Here is a 20849-nt window from a genome sequence, read left to right on the forward strand (position 1 = left end):
AATATTTTCACAGACCGGCCTTTAAAGTGTGGCAGATAAATACAACAAAATAAAATGATATGACCAAGAGAACAACGGTGGTATTTTGTAAATATAATAGTAAATGTGAATTCACTGTGTAACTTTATTAGCAGCGTCCTCCTGAAATGTGCCAACAACATTGAGAGTAACATCCTCCTCTCTGCCCCTTAATGCTCTCTGGTTGCTATGATAACGCGTAAAATATTTCTTTCAAAATAAGACACACAACTACAACACGGGAAAGACCCAGGGAAACCGAGTTAACGATAAAACCCCTGAAAACCATAAATTTCACACCCGAGCTTCAACTCTCGCGGCCCGGTACCAGTCCGCGGCCCGGGGGTTGGGGAAGGCTGCCTTAGACAGTATCATTAGAAGGTATGGCATAAATTTTCCCTGCTATGCAGATGATACCCAACTTTATCTGTCCGTGAAGCTAGATAACACACACCAATTAGCTAGATAACACACACCAATTAGCTAGATAACACACACCAATTAGTTAAACTGCAGCAATGTCTTAAAGATACAAAGACCTGAATGACTGCCAATTTTAGGGATGGGTACCGGTTCTGACATAAACTGTAGTAACCAGACCGAAAAGCAGCGCACATTTAGGTGCTTTATTTCGGTGCTTGTTTTTCCTGAGCTGTGATACACTTTAGATTCTAGCCAATCATTTTACGTTTCCGAGGATAGTAGGCGGGGCCAGGTACGTACGTTCTTTTAGAGCAGAGCTACAGATTAAAAATGTCCAAGGCGAAGCGGTCAAAAGTCTGGCTGTACTTCACAGCAAAATATGCAAACTCAGCAGCAACAAGTGCTTTAAGCTGATACTGTGATACTGTCAAAGGAGGTAACACCTCAAATCCGATGAAACACCTGGCGACGCATAGCGGGTTTTTTTAAAAGCCAAGAAATGCGCTGTATTTGATAGCTTGCTGCGAGACCTCACACCAAGCGCATCTACTGCGCGTGGGTTGCCTGTTATCAGACCCAGAGTTACCAACATCCCCAAAAACACGAAGAGTAGAGTCCTGGCCCCTAGCCCTGCCAGTGTAGCAGAAATGATGACGGATGATGATGGCAGCAGCCGTTCTTCTCTGCGTGAGTAGCTTAATGTTGTTCGTGTGTGATTTACATTGAGTAGGCTAACCAGTTATTACATTAATGCATGTAAGGTGAACTAGCAAACATCATCATAGCTACATGCGTCTGTCTTCTTGTTTGATGGCAGATACTCCCTTCACCCTGGCCAAAAAGGCTAAAATGACCAAAGAAAAAGAGGGAAACGGCTAAACATGAGAGGTTTTTGGATAAAGTTTTTAAGCACTGCTTCCAGCCAAGAGTGATACCATATATGCCCCATAGCTGCAGAAAAGGCTAACATTGTTATCTTTTTACAAAAAACAGCTGAACATGAGAGGTTTTTGGACCAATTTTGTGTTCTCCATTCTTTAAGCACCGGTTTGAGCACCGTTTGAGCACCGGCACCGTTTCAAAAGTACCGATTTGGCACCGGTATCGGATAAAACCTAAACGATACCCATCCCTAGCCAATTTTCTGCTTGTAAATTCTGATAAAACTTTAGGTTACACTTGGCCCTAAACATCTTACAAACATGGTGTTTAACCAGATGCTGGGCTCCAGGAACAGTGTGGAGTCTTGGAGTTATTTTTGACCAGAATATGTCCTTCAATGTTGGACTTCTTTTTCTTGCATTTGCACAATATCACTAAAATCTCAAACATACAGTCTTACTTAAAACTACAACCCGGTAAATAGTCTGTAAATAACAAGTAAGTGTTGTGACTTTAACATGAAAGCAAACAGAAACGATTCTTCACAACTGATTCATTTTAATTTGTGTGGTTTGTGGCTCAGAGTACTACGGAAGCGTAGAGCTGCCACCCAGGCAAAAGAAAAAGTGTATCACGTTATAACGTGAAAGGTTTATTGTTCTAACAAGATACTTTTCCTGTTTGTACAATATACTATTCACGTTTGAACAACATAATATCACGTTATTACAAGATACATATTATCACGTTCGTACAATATAAATATTATATTGTACGAACGTGATAATTATATATATATATATATATATATATATATATATATATATATATATATATATATATATATATATATATATATATATATATATATATATATATATATATATAAATATATATATATATAGCCACCTACTTACTTATTGAGCTTCTTATGATGCAACTAGCAGCTGCTGTTAACAACTTATTTACCTTAGAGGTTTGAGTAACAAGCCACAGACCAAGTAGCAAAAATGTCACTGCAATTTCTCCAGAAACGACATTGTCTAGTTTCATATTGCTATTCTAGCTCTGGTTTTTATTTGTATTGCTGTTGTTGTTGTTGTTGTTATTGTTCTTAATAGTGTGTTGTAAGCCTATTTGCCCTGCTCATAATATATATGTATAACACAATAACACACACATACACGTGTCGGTAGTTACTGACAGACCTGTTAAGCTTTACAGGAACATGAACAAATGTTCAAGCATTCTCTTTCTTTACCTTTTCTTCCCCTCTTACAAACTATTATCTTCTTCTTCTTCGAGTACAGTTGCAGCTGTTTAGTATTTGTTAGATTGCAACACCATGTTTTCCCAAACCAGTCGAGCAACATATTATGTATTCATTAAGTCTTTTGCAAGAGACAGGGAATTTGAGCTCACAACAACAACGACCACGTGTGTTCAGTTAAAGTTTTCAGGTATGGCGTTTTGCTTATTTAATGTTCTGCTTAGGCTGCACATCTAAACATATAAAACACTCATTTGAAAAGCTCTTCATCGACGTGTCTCCGCCCTCGTTGCTGTTACTGTGTCGGTGCTTCGTCACGCTTCCTTGTTTATGTTTTTTTCTTTTTTGCAGCCGCACGGGGATTTTCGCTCCACCCTCGCCGAGTTTGTTTGGCCGCCGAGCTGACCCATGGGATATGTAGTTTCGGGTGTCGCAGAAGACATTGCGCCGCGTGTCCAGCTAAACCCTTTAAAACTACACTTCCCTCCCACTGGTCGGTTACGCAGCGTCAACGGATAAACTGGCTCGGGCATATACTGCAATAACTGTGGAGCTTCTTGCAAACAGCTGTCTCGCCGCCAGGAACAAAACACTGGTGAGTTTAGGCACTTATCGTCATACTCTAGGTTGCAGTGATGTTAAACGACTGTTAAAAATAACGGATAGTCTCGAGACGGTTTCAATTATACGTTCCGACGACGTTTATAGAGGTGACGGTAATAACAAGCCTCTGAAGTTAGTTCAGTAACAGCGAAACTGACGCCAAATGCGGTTATTTGATGTCAGCGGACGAAGCTGGTGTTCGCTGCCCGTAGCTGCTGCAGGTTTAACCGCAAATTTGTCCGTTAGAGACGTAAACAGCGGCTTTTTTTCAGCGTGAGGCCGCGCGCTGGTTGGCATCGTCTTCTAGCCTTCACCGCCAGAGGGCGCTGGTTCCTCTGTTTGTTTACACTGCCAGGTATCAGCTCGTGACCAGCTGTAAAAAAAGGCATTAGCTGCGGTTACAACACATCGACAGGGGGGGCATGTAACTGGATTCGGGGAGAGGAGTTTGAGACTGCCAAAGTTAGGGGTTATAACGGTATTATCACAGTACCGCGTAGATCTAGGGATGCCACAACAAGACTCCAATGAGGTTTCGTGCCAAAAAGTGATTACTCATGTTTCTGTCTGATTTTTTTTTATGACTAATATCTGTGTTTATATACAGGCTGTAGTTTACAGGATTTATGTATATACAATAAAGAAATTAGCTGTTATCCAAGTATCTTTATGACTCTGTCTTATTGTATCAGGTCAGTGTTCTGCATTATAATCAACCCAGTCCTATTTGACCACTTTTAAAACTTTATAAAACTATTAACTAACTTTTGTTGTACTTTCTGCTGGCCTCTTTGCCATTATGCATATTTAGTTTTAGTTATTATAACCTTGCTCGCAACTATATTGTGATGTTGATGTTTAATAGTGTGCCCATCAGAGGGCACGTTGCAGACCGGTAAATGGTCGGTAAATAACAAATGAGTTTTGTGACTTATGACTGATTCATGTTAGTTTGTCTGGTTTTTCTAGATTTGACAAGTCAACCACTGCTTGCCTTCCGTGTCCTGACGAAAAACAGCTGATCTACGCAGAACAATGTTCAGTAATAATTAGGCTGATATGAGTAAATATTGGATTTTTAAATCACTGAGAACTGGTATCAGTCTTAAAAACCCTGTATCTAAAGCAGGGGTCACCAACTCCAGTCCTCGAGGGCTACCTTCATGCAGCTTTTAGTTGCATCCTTGTTTTGACACACCTGAACCAAATGAATGGCTTCATAACAGACCTTTGCCAAACGTCATGGCATGCTGAAGAGGTAATTCGGCTGTGTTGGGATGCATCTAAAAGCTGCAGGATGGTAGCCCTCGAGGACTGGAGTTGGTCACCCCAGATCTAAAGACTATAAACAGGCCACTTAACCCAATGCAGGGTGGTTGCCAGGCAACTTTAGGACAACATACTATATTGTGCATAATTCAACTTTTGTGGATATGAATAAGATATTTTTGTTGATAAATAAAAAGAATGTACAGTTCTTTTATAAGGTGTTGATAAGTGCTTAAATACTAAAAACAGATCATTTTAAGCTGTTGCTACATGGTTTCTAGGCAACATGTTAACATCTAGATAAGAACCTTCTGGAGCCTAAGATGTATCTGTGTGCAAAGCTCCTAATGGTGCAGGAGGAGACGAGCAGAAAGCTCTTTCGCGTGTTACAGTCAGATCTACAAACGAAAATGAGTTGGACAGGCCTGCTGTGAATTTTTTGTGGCATACAGGTCTTGCTCATCTTTTCACTACAACATATTGTCTCAGGTGTAGGTGGAGCTCAGCGGGAGCTCCACTGCTGCAGCAGTCTGGCAGTCGAATGTAAAGTGACACCACCGGTCAGCCGAGTGCCGCGTGATGGGTGGATGAATTTATTTAACTGATGTGTGGGGGTTTGGTTTTTTTCTTTATATGTAGCTTGGTGATAAAATGGAGTGAAAGTAGTCCCTGCTGTATAAACAGGATGTGCAGTGATTGATAGAAGTTTAATTGCATGCTGTGCCACTCTCACCTGCACATCTCACTTTGCCTTTCACTACAAGAGGCTGAACAGCAGGCATAGTCTAAGTCAGATAGAAATAATAACTCAGTGATTTGTGCAGCTGTTGGTGTCACTGCCTGCACTGTTAGACTGTTATGTGTATTTATTTTGCTATCCCTGTGAAAACCCACACCGTACTCATGCCTGTAGCTGGGTGTGGGTGGTGGTGCTGAAGCGTTTAATTGATCCCTGCGTGACTTCTGAACAAGCTTAAAGTGTTTTTCTCAGCAGCTTAGGTTTCTGTTTATGGGTGGGATGGGAAAGACGGTGCAACATAAAAAAAGAACTTGAGTGCTGCATCGAAGTGGAAAAACTGGAGGATTTATTTACTTTATTTCAGACCTACACGTTATTTCAGAGGACAATATTGTGGTATTGGTTGTATAATTGTTTTTTGGTTGCTTGGTTAATATTTGTACATTTCTTCCTTCCAGCTTTTAAAATTCGCTACTTTTGCTCATTTTAACCTTCAGTAATTTTGAAAATTAAGGGAGATTTAAGGTGTTATTTGGACAACATATCAATGTGAAATTCAGCCTACAACATAGCCCAGTCAAGAGGCTGATGCCGTTGGCAGCATTTGCACTTATCTGTCTGGTGTACCTGCGTCGCTCTGCAGCTGGCGGCAGTGTTTCTCTCTTCAAGTTGATATCAGAAATGGCAGCAGTCAGTCACAGTTGCTGTGATCACATTAACTTACAGTGTCGATTTAATACAGAAATATAAAGTATTTTCTGAAGTTTTAGGAACTAAGTAATTAATTTATTGGAAACATAATCAGCAGATCATTATAGTTAGTTGCAGGTTGATATATTAGAAAATGGACTCGACTTTCATCATCTACAAAAACCAAACTCTGCTTTTATATTTCTGTATGTCTGATAAAAGCATAACGATATAAGAAACTCAGGAGCTATTTTTCTCCAGTGAGTGCCTTTACTTTATCTAAATTTTCTGAATTTACATACATATTTTATTTGTTTACTTTTATTACTAGACTTACTTTGAACGTAATATTTTTCCAGTGCTGGTTTTCTACTTTTACTTGTGTAAAGCTTCTGAAAACAATTTTATTGTAAATTTGAAAATGATGCTCAGTCAAGTTCAGGTGTTCTTCTTCTCTCCTCCAGACGTCTGTGTGCTGCTGACAGCTGACAGAAATGTCAGAGACCTCCAGCGATGCAGAGTCCTCCTGTGGCTGGACTATTATTAGTAATGAGGTATAAATCCTTTCCTCTGTTTATCCTTTATCCTTACCACTTGTTGTCTTATGGTTTTTATCATTTTAATCAGGTCTGCATGGGTCATTAAGTATAAAATGTCAATGAATTGTTGAACATGTTGAAGAGATATGCTACATTACAGTTTCCTGTGTTCTTTCTTCAAGTTTATTTTAGAGTTTTACAAGATAAACAACTTTAACTGTAAACCAGAGTTTGCTGACACTGACAGCACTAGCCTGTTTATGCTTAGTTTTTTTTCCTCATTAACAAGAAAAATTTAAAATATTTTTCTTCATTGATAAAACCTTCAACTTTTTGCTATAGCTGGTCAGTTACAGCTATAATTCATCATTAAATTGTCCTTTTCTGAATAGTTAATTACGGTCAGGTATTTATAAAGAAAGTTCAATGAAGTTCATCCTGTGTGTTTGGTTTTTGAACGTTTGTGTTTGCAGGGTTCAGATATTGAGACTTTGGGATCCGAGACAGCAGTGGAGTACGGAGCTGAGCTGTTAGAGCGCCCTCTGGTGCAAGAACCAGAGGCGCAGGATGTTCAGACATCAGTATCAGCTGGTAAAGCTCCTTCTTCTTCTTTTTTTTTATCCAGATGTGACTTTGATTGGAGTTTGTTTGACACAACACACATTTATGTTCACATTGACAGCTGTGTGTGCAGAAGAAAGGACTGCTGATTCACTGGACAACACTCTGGGAGAACAAACTTTAGATGAGACACTGAACGCCTCAGAGGTGAGAGGACATGAAAATGTCCCCGGAATAATTAATCCAGAGCCTCGTCCCTTCTTCTCGCTGTATAACTTGTCTTCATTGTATCGTCTGCAGGTCGGAGACGAAGCTGCAGGGAAAGAGCCCGTGCTGTCCTCCAGCGACCTCTCCGACATCGTGACTCTGCCAGACTTGAAGGAGGGGGAGCATGCCGAAGTGGAAGAAGAGGCAGCCGTCCATGAAGATCTTTACCTCGGCACCTCCTGCAGCAGCCAGTACGCCTTCAGTGCTGCAGAGACCGGTAGGACGGCGCGCACACACTAAAGACAGCTGATTTTATTACCAACATTAAAACAACAACACAAACATTTCTCCTGTTTGCCAAAGCAGGTTTGTTGTTGAGTCACTGGAAACTTCCACAGACTCTGATGAACTTAAGCAGCCGTCTGAGAAGTCAGCTGACCGGTGGCCGCTCTTTTCCAGGTGGCCTGATTTGAAAATGCAGTGACTCTGATTTGATGCTTAGCTTGGTGAGCAGCGCTCGAAACTAATCCTGATGCAGCTGAATCACTGTGAGGTGATGAGATGCTGTCAGACAGTTTAAAGCCTGTGTGCCTGAGCAAATATGAGGAGTCAAATACTTTGATTTATTTATTTAATTTTTCTGTGTGGAGAAGTGAGATAATAACAATAGCCTGTATGTAAAGCATAGACAGTGGAGAGGGTTTCAAACTACATTTAAAGTCTCATCTGGTTTGTGTGGTATACATTTTTAACACACAGGGGTGTTTATCTTGTGAATTATGGTACCAGAACAGTTAAAATGTCTTGCGGTATGGCTGCCTTTAAATGACTGCAGTATTCCTTAGTTTCTTAGTCAGATCTGCCTCGTTCCTCCCATTTGGTTACAAAACCGTGAGATCGGGATAGCCAGGTCCAGGCTGCCAAACTGTCTGTAATCAGTGGTACTGTAGACTCAACTCTGTAGTTTTCTGAATGTGAATGCAGGAACAGTCTCTGGAGTAGCACCAGAGAAGTAGTGTCCTTTAAATTAGTTCTTTCTTTTTAGGAATTGGTAGATAAGTGTGTATGCTTGTGTTTTTCAAACACAGCAACCGAGGAAAGCAAATCTCTGATTAAACAAAGAGTTCTAAGCTTTGTTTTTGTTAGTGCTGGCTTATATACCGGTTCTCAAGCAAGCTAAACCAGTGAGCTAGAGCATCCACTGTGGCTTTAAGGTAATATGACAGGGGCCAACAAGTAGTACTCAGGTGCAACTGTCCATTAAAGGTGTAGTTAGACTTCAGGGCAGTGTCACTGGTTCAGCCCATGTAAGATTCAAATGAGCTATATGTGGCCCACAGTGTACAAATGGATCAGGGGTCTCACTGCCAGTAAATGGTATTTATATAGCGCTTTACTAGTCCCTGAGGACCCCAAAGCACTTTACACTTTCAGTCATCCACCCATTCACACACTGGTGATGGCAAGCTACATTGTAGCCACAGCCACCCTGGGGCGCACTGACAGAGGCTTGTTGCCTGCATGATTAACTGCACCAATGCCTGCTTTTTGAAACCGTTTGCATGTGTGCTGTTTCTTGTTTTGTGCTTTTTTTCCTCTCTTCATGTAAAACTTCTCATTTTTTTAACCGTAGTTTTCCCAGTGCAGCCGCCAGCGGTGACAAACTCGAGCAGCAGCGAGGACGAGGCTGGACGCAGCGCCAGCACTGTTGTACGAAGACGAAGGTTGAGGAGGAGTACCACAAACACCGTGACTGACCCAGAGGACGAGGCTGTGTTGGAATCTCGCCCAAGTGATGATGATGATAAAGGGGAGCAGGAGGTTAAAGAACAGAAGCAGCAGCAAGAGGAGGAGGAGACTGAAGTGAGAAGAGCTGCTCGGGATGTTGAAGAGAGAGTCCAAAACAGCAGCATCTTCAAAACGTCGATCCTCATCACTGTCGTAATAGCTGCCTTCCTGTGTTTGGGTCACTTCTATGGTGAGTAGTCCAGCTTTACTGGGATAAATGCAGAAAGTTTTCTTGGACCTCAACTTTAGGGATGTACTGTAGCTCATGTGGTTCCACCTGTTTCCTGTCTACTGTAGGCTGTGGAACTAACGTGTAAAAACTTTCACTTGCAGAGAAATACGAGATGAAAAAGAAGCTCTTTGATGATGACTATGTGATGGACCTTACATCCCAGGTCAGTGACTACACAGGTCCCGACTCGAGGAGTAATTTTATTATTTTTGGTAGAACAGTAATCATGAATTTCTGTGCCGTGCTTTTGATTTTTGTAACTTCTTACATGGATCATTTATCACTTTATTTGCTTTTATTCTTAAATCCTTCATAATGCTGTTGTGTGTATGAATTTGATCTACAATTGTGCAGTAAAAAAAGCATTAGAATTTACCAAAAGTCAGACTCAGATTGCTTGGATCCCTGGCTGAGTAGGTACTAAAAGAGTATCTGATATCAGGTACTACCACCTAATGGAAAATGCTAAAAACCTAGTCGAGCTGAGTTGGTACTAGTGTAACAGAAACTCACAGTCGTAAAGACTAAATGTGGATATTTACCTTCCTCTTATACAGGGGTGTCAAACTCTTTTTAGTTCAGTCCAAATTTAATCTGAAGTGGGGCATTAAAACAAAACACTGCTGCATATTTCTTAACTTATAACTTTATACACTGTGAAAAAGTTCACTTCAACCAGAGCTGAGATTTTAATAAATCTGGAACCAGAAGTCAAATGTGAAAGACATTTAATAGTACTTAATGATTTCACTGCTGTTTCCCACTTTATAAATCTGGCCTCAGGCCTCATGTTGGACACCTCTGCTCTTATAAGATGTGAAAAAAATATAGAACCAACAACCATCTGGGTATTGAGCTTCAGCTCCCATGAACCATATTCATCTTAGATAGATAAAAAAAATTAAAAGATGGAGGAGCCATAAGCAGGACTTTGATGGGCTTGTTTTACTTCTTTTTCTCACTTAGGAAGAGTTGTTCGAGTATGGCATGGAAGAAATGCATGACGACCAAATTCCATTGCTCATGGAGCTTGAGAGTATTAGGAACGAGAACCAGGAGCTCATTCTGAAACAGGCTCATGTTCAGGTAACTGATGGTGACACTCCAAGTTTATAATATTCTGTCAGAGCCACTTCGCATTTTATTTTGAGCATTTTAACTTAATATACATCAATACAAACTTTATATCCCGGGGTTATGTATATGTATGTAATAATACCTACATAAATAAATAAAAAAATGTACACATTTTTCCAGATACACAAATGCCAAATCTGTATCTCTTAAAATTTTTAAAAAATTTAAAAAAAAAACCCAGGAAAATGACATCACTTACTCTTGTGATGGTGCACATGAAAACATGTGATAATTCTTTCTGACAACGTGACAGCATATATTCAAACATAGGACGTGCTGATCAGCTCTATAACCCCCCCCAAATCTGGATCATAATGTTTTTGTTGCTGCGTACACTTTTCACTTGATTTCTGCAAACCCAGTAGAAGAACAGGGTGTTTCTATGCAAGAAGAATTATTCCTCCACCACACTTGGTTGCGTTTTTCTGGTATTTAAAAATAGAAATACTAAATATTTCGTTTTATTGTTGAAATATTGAATGATTTTAGTGAATGCACTGCTTCAGGTAATCACAGCATATGCAATCTTATGTCTGTTCCTCTTTTTCCCATCAAGACCCAGAGAGATAAGTTGGAAATGTTGCTGAAAGAGAAGGAGGAGGAGAACACTAACATGGTGTCTCAGCAGCAGAAGTTAGCAGCTGAGAACCAGCTGCTGAAAAGCTCTCTGCAGCGAGAAGAGATGTCGTTGTCAGCCTTACAGGAGGAGCTGAAGAGTCTGCACTCTAAGATCAGAGATCTGGAGTCGATGGAAGAAGGAGCCGACTTGCTGCTGTCAGAAAACCAGAACCTGAAAGAGCAGCTGGAGGAAGAGAAGCAGGTGACCAGAAGCTTCCACGGCCAGCTGACTAACATGATGGTCGAAACACAGACGCTGAGAAAGAAATTTGACAAAGAGAGGAAGGTCACAGATGAGCTGAGGAGAGAGCTAAGTCAACTGAGAAGTCGATTCCCAGGAGCCGGAAAGGAATTGGGTTCAGAGGCGGAGGAGCTGCAGTCCCGCCTGATGGAGCTGGAGAAGAGGCTGAGCTTTGAGCAGCAGCGCTCTGACCTGTGGGAGCGGCTGTATGTGGAGACCAAAGAGGAAAGAGCCAAAGGAGACACAGAGCCCAAAGTGAAAAAACCAAAGCATGGCATGGCGGGAAAAGTGAAGGAGACGTTTGATGCTGTGAAGAACTCCACCAAGGAGTTCGTACACCACCACAAGGAGCAGATTAAAAAAGCCAAAGAGGCCGTGAAGGAGAACCTGAGGAAGTTCTCTGACTCTGTCAAATCCACTTTCAGACATTTCAAGGATTCTGCCTCAACCTTCATCAATAAAGCCCGAGGGCTTTATAAACAGAGAAGCAATGAGAAGAATACAAGGGAGTCGTGGCAGCACAGATCCCACAAGCCTCATCAACGACACAAACACGACTCTGGCCACAACACCCGGAAGTCAGGAGACAAAGTTCACCAGGACTGGGAACAAAACGCTCACAAAGCCCACATGAAGGGATGCTCCGGGGTTTTCGACTGTGCCTACCAGGAATCCACCAGGCTCTTCAACAAAGCCACAGAGCCAATCAGAGCTGACGAGTTTCACAAGCTGCTGCAGAGCTACCTGCAGCAGGAGGTCGACCACTTCCACCATTGGAAGGAGCTGGAGACGTTCATCAACAACTTCTTCTGCAACGGAGTGTTCATTCACGACCAGATGCTGTTCACAGACTTTGTGAGCGGGGTTGAAAACTTTCTCGCAGACATGCGCAAGTACCACGGCCTCGATGATGACGCTTTCGGGGATGTTGATGACTACATCTACAGGCACTTCTTTGGAGAAACAAACACAAAGAGTTACAGCCCGAGGTGAGCGTCCAGAAAGATCCTTTAATTTATTGTTAGGTTGCGTCTGAATAATTTATAAAAGTTCTGGATGGGTGAAAATAAATTCTAGATTAAAGTCATAAATTTACAAAAAAAAATCCACCAAATTTCTCGGAAACAGTCCAAGTGAAGCTGTTATAGTGATCTAAACTAAAAATGTGTGAAAAATAACTAAAATAAAAACAGACCTTTAAAAATAAAGCCAGCTCCTCTAAATGTTCAATAAACAGTAATAATCAAACTAGAGCGCTCAGACACTTTTACAGCCTCACGCTGACAGGAAAATGGGGCGGAGCTCATCAAAGGTGGCTCGATAACTGTAAGGAAGCAAAATAATGGCTCAATAGTCACACTAGAGTAAAACTATGAAGGTCAGCTCATTTTTTTCATTACTTTTTTCTTTTCTTTTCTTGCAACTGACTGCAAATTGTTACTTGTGCAACTTTTTGAGCACAAGGCGATTGCACAGGTCACCTGGTGGGTGGAACTCAAGACTCCAAACAACCGCAGTCCATCAGAGACTGACTGGTTGGTGAAGAATTGCAATCAATTGCTGTAACTCAAATTACTTGTAAATAATGTAATTTCACTGTTTTCAATCGTTCCTCTTTTTGGTTGAATGTTGTTTGTAGTTCTAAAAATTAATAACTGAAGTAATTTAATCAAAATTCATATGTCTGTAGTTTGATTATCTACTGGAAATAACTGGTGTAACATACAAATCATAAATGGTTTTTCTCCTTTAGTCCTGCATACAATTCAAACACAGGGATAAGTGTATAAACAGTTTTATGAATGATTTATTGGGTTGTACAAGCCTTCATCGGGTGTTTAGATAAGCTGATTGAATCTTTACAATAAAATGTGTACTTGGAGTCCACCTCTGACTTTTCTGGCTGACTTTAAGCTTAAATAGTGGAATAAGTACGTGGCATCTTCTACCAGTTCTATTATTCTGATGTCTGCTTACATTTTAGCATTTACACAGGGTCCATTTAAGCCAGGGAGTGAAGGTCATTATTAGAGGCACACCAAGTGCCGTCACCACTAATTACTATTGCCATGGTAACAGGTTTGCACCTGAAAACAAACAAAAAAATACACCTTTTGTCCCCCACAAAGGTTGGGGTTAGGTTAGTTGAGTGAGGACTGAACCTGTTTTCTTCAGCGCTGCAGCCGGTTCATATTAATTTCTTTATATCATCACGCTCACAGTGATGTCATTCGTCTGTGTTGTGTTTGAATCATCCAGTGGGCCGTTTGAAGGACCCGAGGCAGACTCAAAGGAGGAATCGAGGACAAAGCAGGAGCAGCGTAAGCAGCAGCGAGCCCGGTCTCGACCCCACAGCGAACGCAAGTGGAGCCGATCAGGAAGAAACGCAGACAGACACATGGCTGACGTGAAGATAGAGCTGGGCCCGATGCCCTTTGACCCCAAATACTGAAGCGATTTCAGCTAGTTTATTACAATGGCTACAAACTTTAGTTGCAAAGTCATCTTTTTTGTTTTTGTAAGTTTGCACAACTTTTGAATGCTACTGAACGGCCTTCAGCTCTTTGGTGTTTGGTGAAGAAATCATTAGGTTGGAGTGGAAGACGCGGCCTAACTACATGTAGCTTGAGTTTATCTAAGATGTTAAACTGAGTCATTCTTTAAATTTTGGCTGGTAAATTTTAGACTGATGAGCACCTCCCTCTTCAGCCCCAACACCTTCATTTAAAAACAGCAGAGACTAAAAAAAAAAAAGGGGGGGGGGGGGCACTTCTGGATGTTTCTGTGTTCAGTTTGATGGTTTTAATTTGCTGCTACACTAACAGCTTTGTGTGATGTGAGAGCTCACATGCTGTTTCCTATCATTCCACCTTTAACTTAATTTAACTGGACAGTTTCACTTGTGATGGAAAAGGAAAAAACTGGAAAAAATAACATTTGAGGAAATATAACTGTATATAAAATGTTTTTTTTAAATTGATGAAAATTTAAATTGATGAAAATGAATGACAAGATTTAAGTGTAAAATATTTATTTCCATTTGAAAAAGAAAACCCCCCCACATGTTTTGCCATAAGGACAGAAAGTTCCCATTGCTCCAGTGTTTGTCAGTGCCTTTCATAAATAAAGATGCTTCCTCCGACTCTTCCTTCAGGAAAATGAGTGTGAAATATCTTTGCTGCCCTCACAAAGTTATTCCCTTCCAAAAATACAGAGATTTCCTGTGAAGAAAACACACAAAATGTGCTTAAAAACACTGCAAGCAAAAATTAGAAATGTAATTTGTGTCTTACCTTTTCCAAAACATCAAACATGATCAGATGGGTGGGCAGAGAGGACTTGTATGGGAATGAGGTCCTGAACCAGAGAAGAGGCTCCTCGTAAAATCTCTCAGCTTCATCCACGTAAGCTTCCTCTCCCAGATCTGGAGGACACTCGAGAAATCTCATCTTAATCGGGCAGTGGATGTGGCTGTGAGGAGACAGGACCATCAGCTGCATAGCATCATAATGTGATCGAGGAAATGAGCTCTGAAGACTGACAGAGGACAGCTAAGCACGTTTATATGAATCAATCTTTCGTACCACAGCAGATACATTATTAAAACATGTTTCCAGTGTTTTATTTTGAAAACTCTGATTTTAAGTGAATAAATCTTAAATATCAGGTTGAGACAATCCCAAATCTTGAAAACGTGGGATGCTGTGTGAAATGAAAACAACTGAATGCAGTGGTTTGGAAATCTATTGAAACACATCAAATACCTGTAGAAGGGTGTTGAGTGGCAAGGCATGAGAAAGAATACATCCGGCTGTGGACGGGTGGTGGAGACATTGCCTACGTCACAAAGTGGCTGTAGGTGGTTCATGACGTCCAGAGTGCCTCGCTGGTGAATCAGACCAGTGTACAGAGCAGGAATAAGATTGGCCGATAACAAGACGGCTGCTGCAGGTCGACGCCACGATTTCAGATGAGCCAAAGAAATCCCTGTGGAAAGAAAACGTTTATTATATAAACACATCTGGATGGAAATGACCACATACTGCAGTTCTGATGTGAATACGTGACTTACCACAGAAGACCATACAGAAAGGCAGCACTGGATAAATGAATCTGAACTCCTTGTGTGGAAGCACACTGGAAGGAAAAAATAAAACAGGTCAGACTGTCTACCAACCAGGACCCACAGGAAGCTTTATAGGAATCTGTTACATAACAAGTAGCTGGAATTTAAACAGGTTTCACACTGTTAAAAAAAATAAAGAAAAACGTTTGCAAATGTCTTAGGAGAACTCAAAATGAACAAAGGGTTTTGTTGAGCGTAAAAATAAATAAATCTGCACAGAGATCTTTAAACCATCAATTTAAACTCCGTCCCTTCTCCTCTTCTTTGACTATGTGACATCCTGGATGTCTAGAACAGAAACAGGTGAGCAAAAAAATATATATATATATATATTGGCTGATCTATCAACTTTTTAAATCACCAAAATAAAATTGGTATCATAAATAATAAATGAGTCAGACTCTAAATCAAACTGAATGGTGAAGTGAATAATTAAGTTACAATGTTCTGTTGGAAAAAATCTGGCTCGTGACATTTGTGCAGAGGTCTCTTTGACGAGCACCACCAACATAAATGTTTTAAATGGGCCAAACACACTATGCACGCTCTGCAACACCAAAAAAATGCCAGAGAACATGAAAAGAGCTAAAGCCACAGACACAGCCTCCAATTCGCCCAGATCCAAAATCCACACATGCATGCGTTGAAAGAAACTCCACCCATAGAAGGCTCCACTCTGCAGCCAATCGGGGTCCAAACAGACATCAAATATTTCACACTAATCTTTTTCTTAAAGAATAAAAATAAGGGGCAAAGGAAACTCTGCATTTGTGTTTAATAACCATAAGCCAGCATCACAAGAACAGGTAAGCAGTGTGTGTTGCAGCTTCACCTGTAAACTGCGATGGTCCAGACGACAGCTGCCAGCAGGATTTTGTATCTCTTGAAGGCGAGCATGCAACCGTGAAGAAAGAGCGGGAGATGAGGGCCGATCACCACGGCAAAGCCCTGAGTGAGGTACCAGTGCCAGGGGTGAGAGCCGTAGAAATCAGCCACACCGTGCAAGATGTTAAACTTGAGGAAGTTAAACTGCACTGGTGTCCACTGGAAAACAGAAAGGAGCCGTTACAGCCAACCGACTTCATGCTGGGTGTGTGTGTGTGTGTGTGTGTGTGTGTGTGTGTGTGTGTGTGTGTGTGTGTGTGTGTGTGTGTGTGAGTGAGTGAGTGAGACACACAGATTTTACCTTCTCATAGAAAAAACAGTCAATCGCTGTTGAAGTGACAACGGCCAACGTCCTAGTGATGACAGAACAATCATACACCGGAGACAAAACACTGTAAAGCTAACGGTTATAGAGGAGAAGAGGCTGAAAGTACGAACCCTGTGGGAATGTAGTGATGAGTGATGAGCCTCAGTTTGTTGTCTTCCTGCCAGAAATGATACAACAGCAGAGGAAACCAGACGATCACGGCTGTCGGGCGAATAATCACAGCCAAGGCCACCAGGGCCAAGTACTTCTTACTGGAAAACAGCAGTGTGTATATAAAACACCCCACAGAGATCATCAGGGTAAATAAAAAGTACATTTCGCTTCTATATAATTCAACAGGAGAGACTTTTGTGCACAGCTTTGCTTTAAAACTGCCGGCAATCAGTTTAGATGGAGGTTATTATTTATAACTCTGATCAAGCTACATTTCAGATGTTTATTTTGGTCTCTGGTTATGTGGAGTGATGGGGAGGGCTCAGACTGATGGGGAGTCGGGTGTGGCCTGTTTTGGTTTTAATTTATTGTTTATTTAAAGCATAGCTGAGGTTACAGTTTACACTACTGTGAAATGAAAAGTGTAAGTTCACTTCAAGGATACTTTCTGATATGTATTATTGTGTGTGATTTTTTTCTCTTGTTTTTAATGTATTTTTATTGACTTTTTAATTCAGTTTTTTTTCTACTTTTAACTTTTTCTGATTTTTTTTCCCCCTTTTTTATTTATTTCATGTTTCTTAAATCTATTTTAGAATAAATTCTATTTAAGATCAAGACCTGCTGTGTGTTTTGGACCCGGGCAGAGGAAAGTAAGAAAGAGCCAGAGTGGTGATGGTGGCCTCCATGCTGTTGGTCAGAGTCCTGGTGCAGCAGAACCACGTAAACCAGGAGCACATGTGACAGAAGAACTGGAGGTGAAAGACAAGTGAGGATTAGGTATGAAAACTGCAGAGCACTGAAGCCGTTTTTACTATTATTATTATTATTATTATTATGCTTAAACCGCAGTGTGAAATGAACAAAATGCAGGTTTCCATCTTCCATCTTTAAAATAATCCCAAGCACAGTCACCATGCAAAACAGTCTGCTTATATTCACTCAAATCTTTCATTATCTGCATACATCCACCTACTGTCCATCTTGCAACATCCTGATTTTCCAGCGTTTGAAGCAGGAAGAAGAATTTCACGTCAGCAAACGAAGCCAGAAGCGACTGAAGAATTCGCGGAAGCCAAATCTGAAGAGCCAGACAAGTTTATAGAAACTTCGTGACTACAGGAAATCGTTCAAATGCTCATTAAAAAAAGATTACTGAGAGAAAATAATAAAGAAACTTGCCAGCAGCTGAACCGAGTCGTAGCTGATGAACTGTAAGATCTTATATAAGAATGCAAAGAGAAGTGGATATGAGAATCCTCTTATTCCCGCCTTCCATTCCCAGGTCAGATACCCATAAGTTACTGTGTTAAGGTTATAACAGGATAGAATAACAATGGCATAAAGCTCCTTTTGCGATTTAAAACAGTAAACAGTCACTTCATGTATCTCTGCTGGGAACCATAAACATAAACAGGGGGTTTGCAGATTTCAGTTTAGTTTTTTATTTTCTTAATGTTTAACTGGTGGAATTGTATCAGGGGCAACAATTAGGAAGTTCAGAAAAGCACAAAAAAGTAGAGCTCAACAGTCTAACCAAATTTGCAATCACTGGCAACTTTTCAACTGTTAAAGCAAATATTTAATCAGCAAATCACAGGCCAGCAACTCAACTGCAATTAGACATGGTGACATGATCAAGACACCTGCTGAATCTGAGCATCACATTGGGGAAGGAAGGTGATTTAAGTGACTTTGAACACAGCAAAGTTGCTTAAAATATTAAATAAAAGTAAATGAATGAATAAATGTGCACGTATCCACTGTCCCCTCAGTGACGGGTGTCTCCCAAAAAGGATATTTGAAGACCATCCTATGGGAGACCTCCAGAGACTGCCAGTACTCATCCGGGACGAAGCTGGTTTGAACCAGGAGGCAGTTAATCAGTCTGAACACGACACAAAACACGGTCACGCTCAGCACACCTGTGGAGGTCAGACAAATGAGCACATTTGAGCAGCTGCGGTGAACATCTGTTTTATTTCTCTTTGTGATAAATCTCAGAGCCCCACCGATGTTCAGGGGACTCTCCTCCTGCCTGGAGTACAGCTGGGATTTACGTCTCCTCAGCTTCACGTCCTCCACTTTGCTCCCAAACTTCAGACGTGAGCGCAGATTCTCCATCTTCACATAAACCTCTTGCGGGCATAGCTCCCCTCACCTGTCCCCGGATGTGTTGCAGCAGGTAAGTTCGCTCCTCACACAATCAAAAAGTTAACATATACGATCAGTTTTAAAAGTGAAGAAAAACTGAGCTCCAGGCCTGCCGACAGGGACGAGCGAGCTTCGGGTTTATTTAACAAGCATATTAGACTGTTACATCTCCAAAAAGTCTTCATAAATGTGAGTTAACTTCAGTTAGCTAAATGAACTATGGAGCGCTTCCGCAATCATGTCTACTTCCGGTGAAATGTTCTCCCCCGCCTTCAAAATAAAAGCTCCTTTATTTATTTTGTCATCCTGTTGTTTTAAGGTTGCATATATTATCCATTCACAGATGCTCAACTGGATTTAGATTAGGAGAATTTGGAGGCGAAGTCAACACCACACACTCATTGTTTTGCTTTGTGGCAGACTTCAGCCATTAGGGAATGCAGTTTCCATGGAAGGGTGTACATGGTCTGCAACAATACTTATGTAGGTGGTACATGTGGGTTTTCCAGCAAAACATTGTCTAAAGCATCATGCTGCCACCACCAACTTGCCTTCTCCCCATAGTGCATCCTGATGCCTGGTTTTCACCAGATAAAACATGGACACACCTGCCCATCCACGTGATGTAAAATAAAACATGATTCATTTAAACAGGTGATTGCCCCATGGTCCAGTTTGTTGTTGGTGCTTTTGGTGGTAGACGGGAATCAGACTGGGGAATCAGATTGATCTGTAATGCACAGGGGTGTTCTGACACCTCTGTAGCTCGTCAGAGAGCCTTGGTTGCCCATGCCTCTGTCACTAGTTCACTACTGTTCCTTCCCTGGACTACTTTCAGATACTGACCACCAGAGATGTGCAGCAATGTGTTACAAGTACAATTAATGCAATTACATTTTTTTCAAGTAACGAGTAAAGTAAGGGATTACTATTGCAAAAAACTAATTAGATTACTCTTACCTTCCCATGAGCATGCTGTGTTACTGCATTACTAAACCATTTTGTTTGTGAGTGTGACAATGACATACGAATGTGCGACGTCCATGGTAACAACAGAAGTGTGTAGATCAACAGTCAATAATATAGAGTGTGGGAGACAGTATGACAATACTGCATTTAAAGCTTGGAAGTACTAACATTACTTTGAGTTTGATTCTGTAAAAAGTGACAAAAACATTAGCGTCCACTGTACACTCTGTGTGGGAAGAAAATGTGTTTCTACAGTGTAAAAATTAAACTTGAGCAAGCACCTAGCAAACCGACATGGCAATGTGAAATTCACAGACAAGGTCCCGGATCCCCCCGCTGACATGACTGCTGTGGCACCGGACAAAGGTCAGACGGCTCCACTCCTGCTAGAGAGATGAAAATAGATTTAAAAGCGACAGGACTTAATGCAGCAGAATCTTTGATTGTATTTATTTTGCTGTGTTTTACTTGCATCTATTTGAAAGAGTGAGTATAACCACAAAAAATAATTTTATTTTATATGCCAGAATATCCATCCATCCATCTTCATCCGCTTTGTCCGGGGCCGGGTCGCGGGGGCTGCCCCCCGCGACCATTGCTCTTCGACCCCAGAATATGCAGGCATATATAAGTCGAAGAGCAATGCATATAATTAAATTTTTGTTTGAATCAATATTTATAAAGTTAAAATATTAAAACTTACCAAACAACATTGAAAAAGAGAATTTTTCAATTGATTCAAAATTATATGATGGATTATGCCAAAAAATAGAATTGGGCTTAAAGGTCTATTATTATTATTATTGTTATTGTTGTTGTTATTATTATTATTATTATTATTATTATTATTATTATTATTATTATGTCATATCTTACATTGTGTCATATTTTTAAGAAAAATATTCCTTTGAAACTCAAGCCCTGACAGGAAGTAAAAAACAAACAAACAACAACTTCACCTGCTCATGTGTCCCATAATATTAGCTTAGGTATTATGTCAAAATATGTTTGCTTTTT

General features: G+C 40.7%; 2 protein-coding genes across 3 annotated transcripts; one reads left to right on the forward strand and one right to left on the reverse strand.

The window, feature by feature from the left end:
- Nucleotides 1-3033: 3033 nt before the first annotated feature.
- On the forward strand, nucleotides 3034-13671 carry ccpg1 (cell cycle progression 1). Of its 2 annotated transcripts, XM_080885318.1 has the most exons (10): nucleotides 3034-3188; nucleotides 6359-6448; nucleotides 6907-7024; nucleotides 7116-7201; nucleotides 7295-7478; nucleotides 8835-9179; nucleotides 9323-9384; nucleotides 10188-10307; nucleotides 10915-12206; nucleotides 13477-13671. In XM_080885318.1, the coding sequence occupies exons 2-10, from the start codon at nucleotides 6389-6391 to the stop codon at nucleotides 13667-13669; spliced, it is 2460 nt and encodes an 819-aa protein (XP_080741444.1). In that variant the 5' UTR covers nucleotides 3034-3188; nucleotides 6359-6388; the 3' UTR covers nucleotides 13670-13671. The 2 variants fall into 2 exon arrangements, with proteins under 2 accessions (XP_080741444.1, XP_080741445.1); XM_080885319.1 differs by lacking the exons at nucleotides 3034-3188; nucleotides 6359-6448; nucleotides 6907-7024; nucleotides 7116-7201; nucleotides 7295-7478 and adding an exon at nucleotides 7555-7660.
- A 629-nt stretch (nucleotides 13672-14300) lies between these two features.
- On the reverse strand, nucleotides 14301-19119 carry pigb (phosphatidylinositol glycan anchor biosynthesis, class B). Its single transcript, XM_080885320.1, has 12 exons — nucleotides 18722-19119; nucleotides 18509-18634; nucleotides 17892-18013; nucleotides 17686-17790; nucleotides 17331-17461; nucleotides 16667-16807; nucleotides 16530-16581; nucleotides 16176-16387; nucleotides 15290-15354; nucleotides 14982-15204; nucleotides 14511-14688; nucleotides 14301-14438 (listed from the first exon to the last, which is right to left on the reverse strand). Exons 1-12 carry the CDS (start codon nucleotides 18831-18833, stop codon nucleotides 14325-14327), a joined length of 1581 nt encoding a protein of 526 aa, XP_080741446.1. The 5' UTR covers nucleotides 18834-19119; the 3' UTR covers nucleotides 14301-14324.
- Nucleotides 19120-20849: the final 1730 nt, after the last annotated feature.

Source organism: Rhamphochromis sp. 'chilingali' (genome assembly GCF_963969265.1).
Source record: "Rhamphochromis sp. 'chilingali' genome assembly, chromosome: 6".
Taxonomy (NCBI): domain Eukaryota; kingdom Metazoa; phylum Chordata; class Actinopteri; order Cichliformes; family Cichlidae; genus Rhamphochromis; species Rhamphochromis sp. 'chilingali'.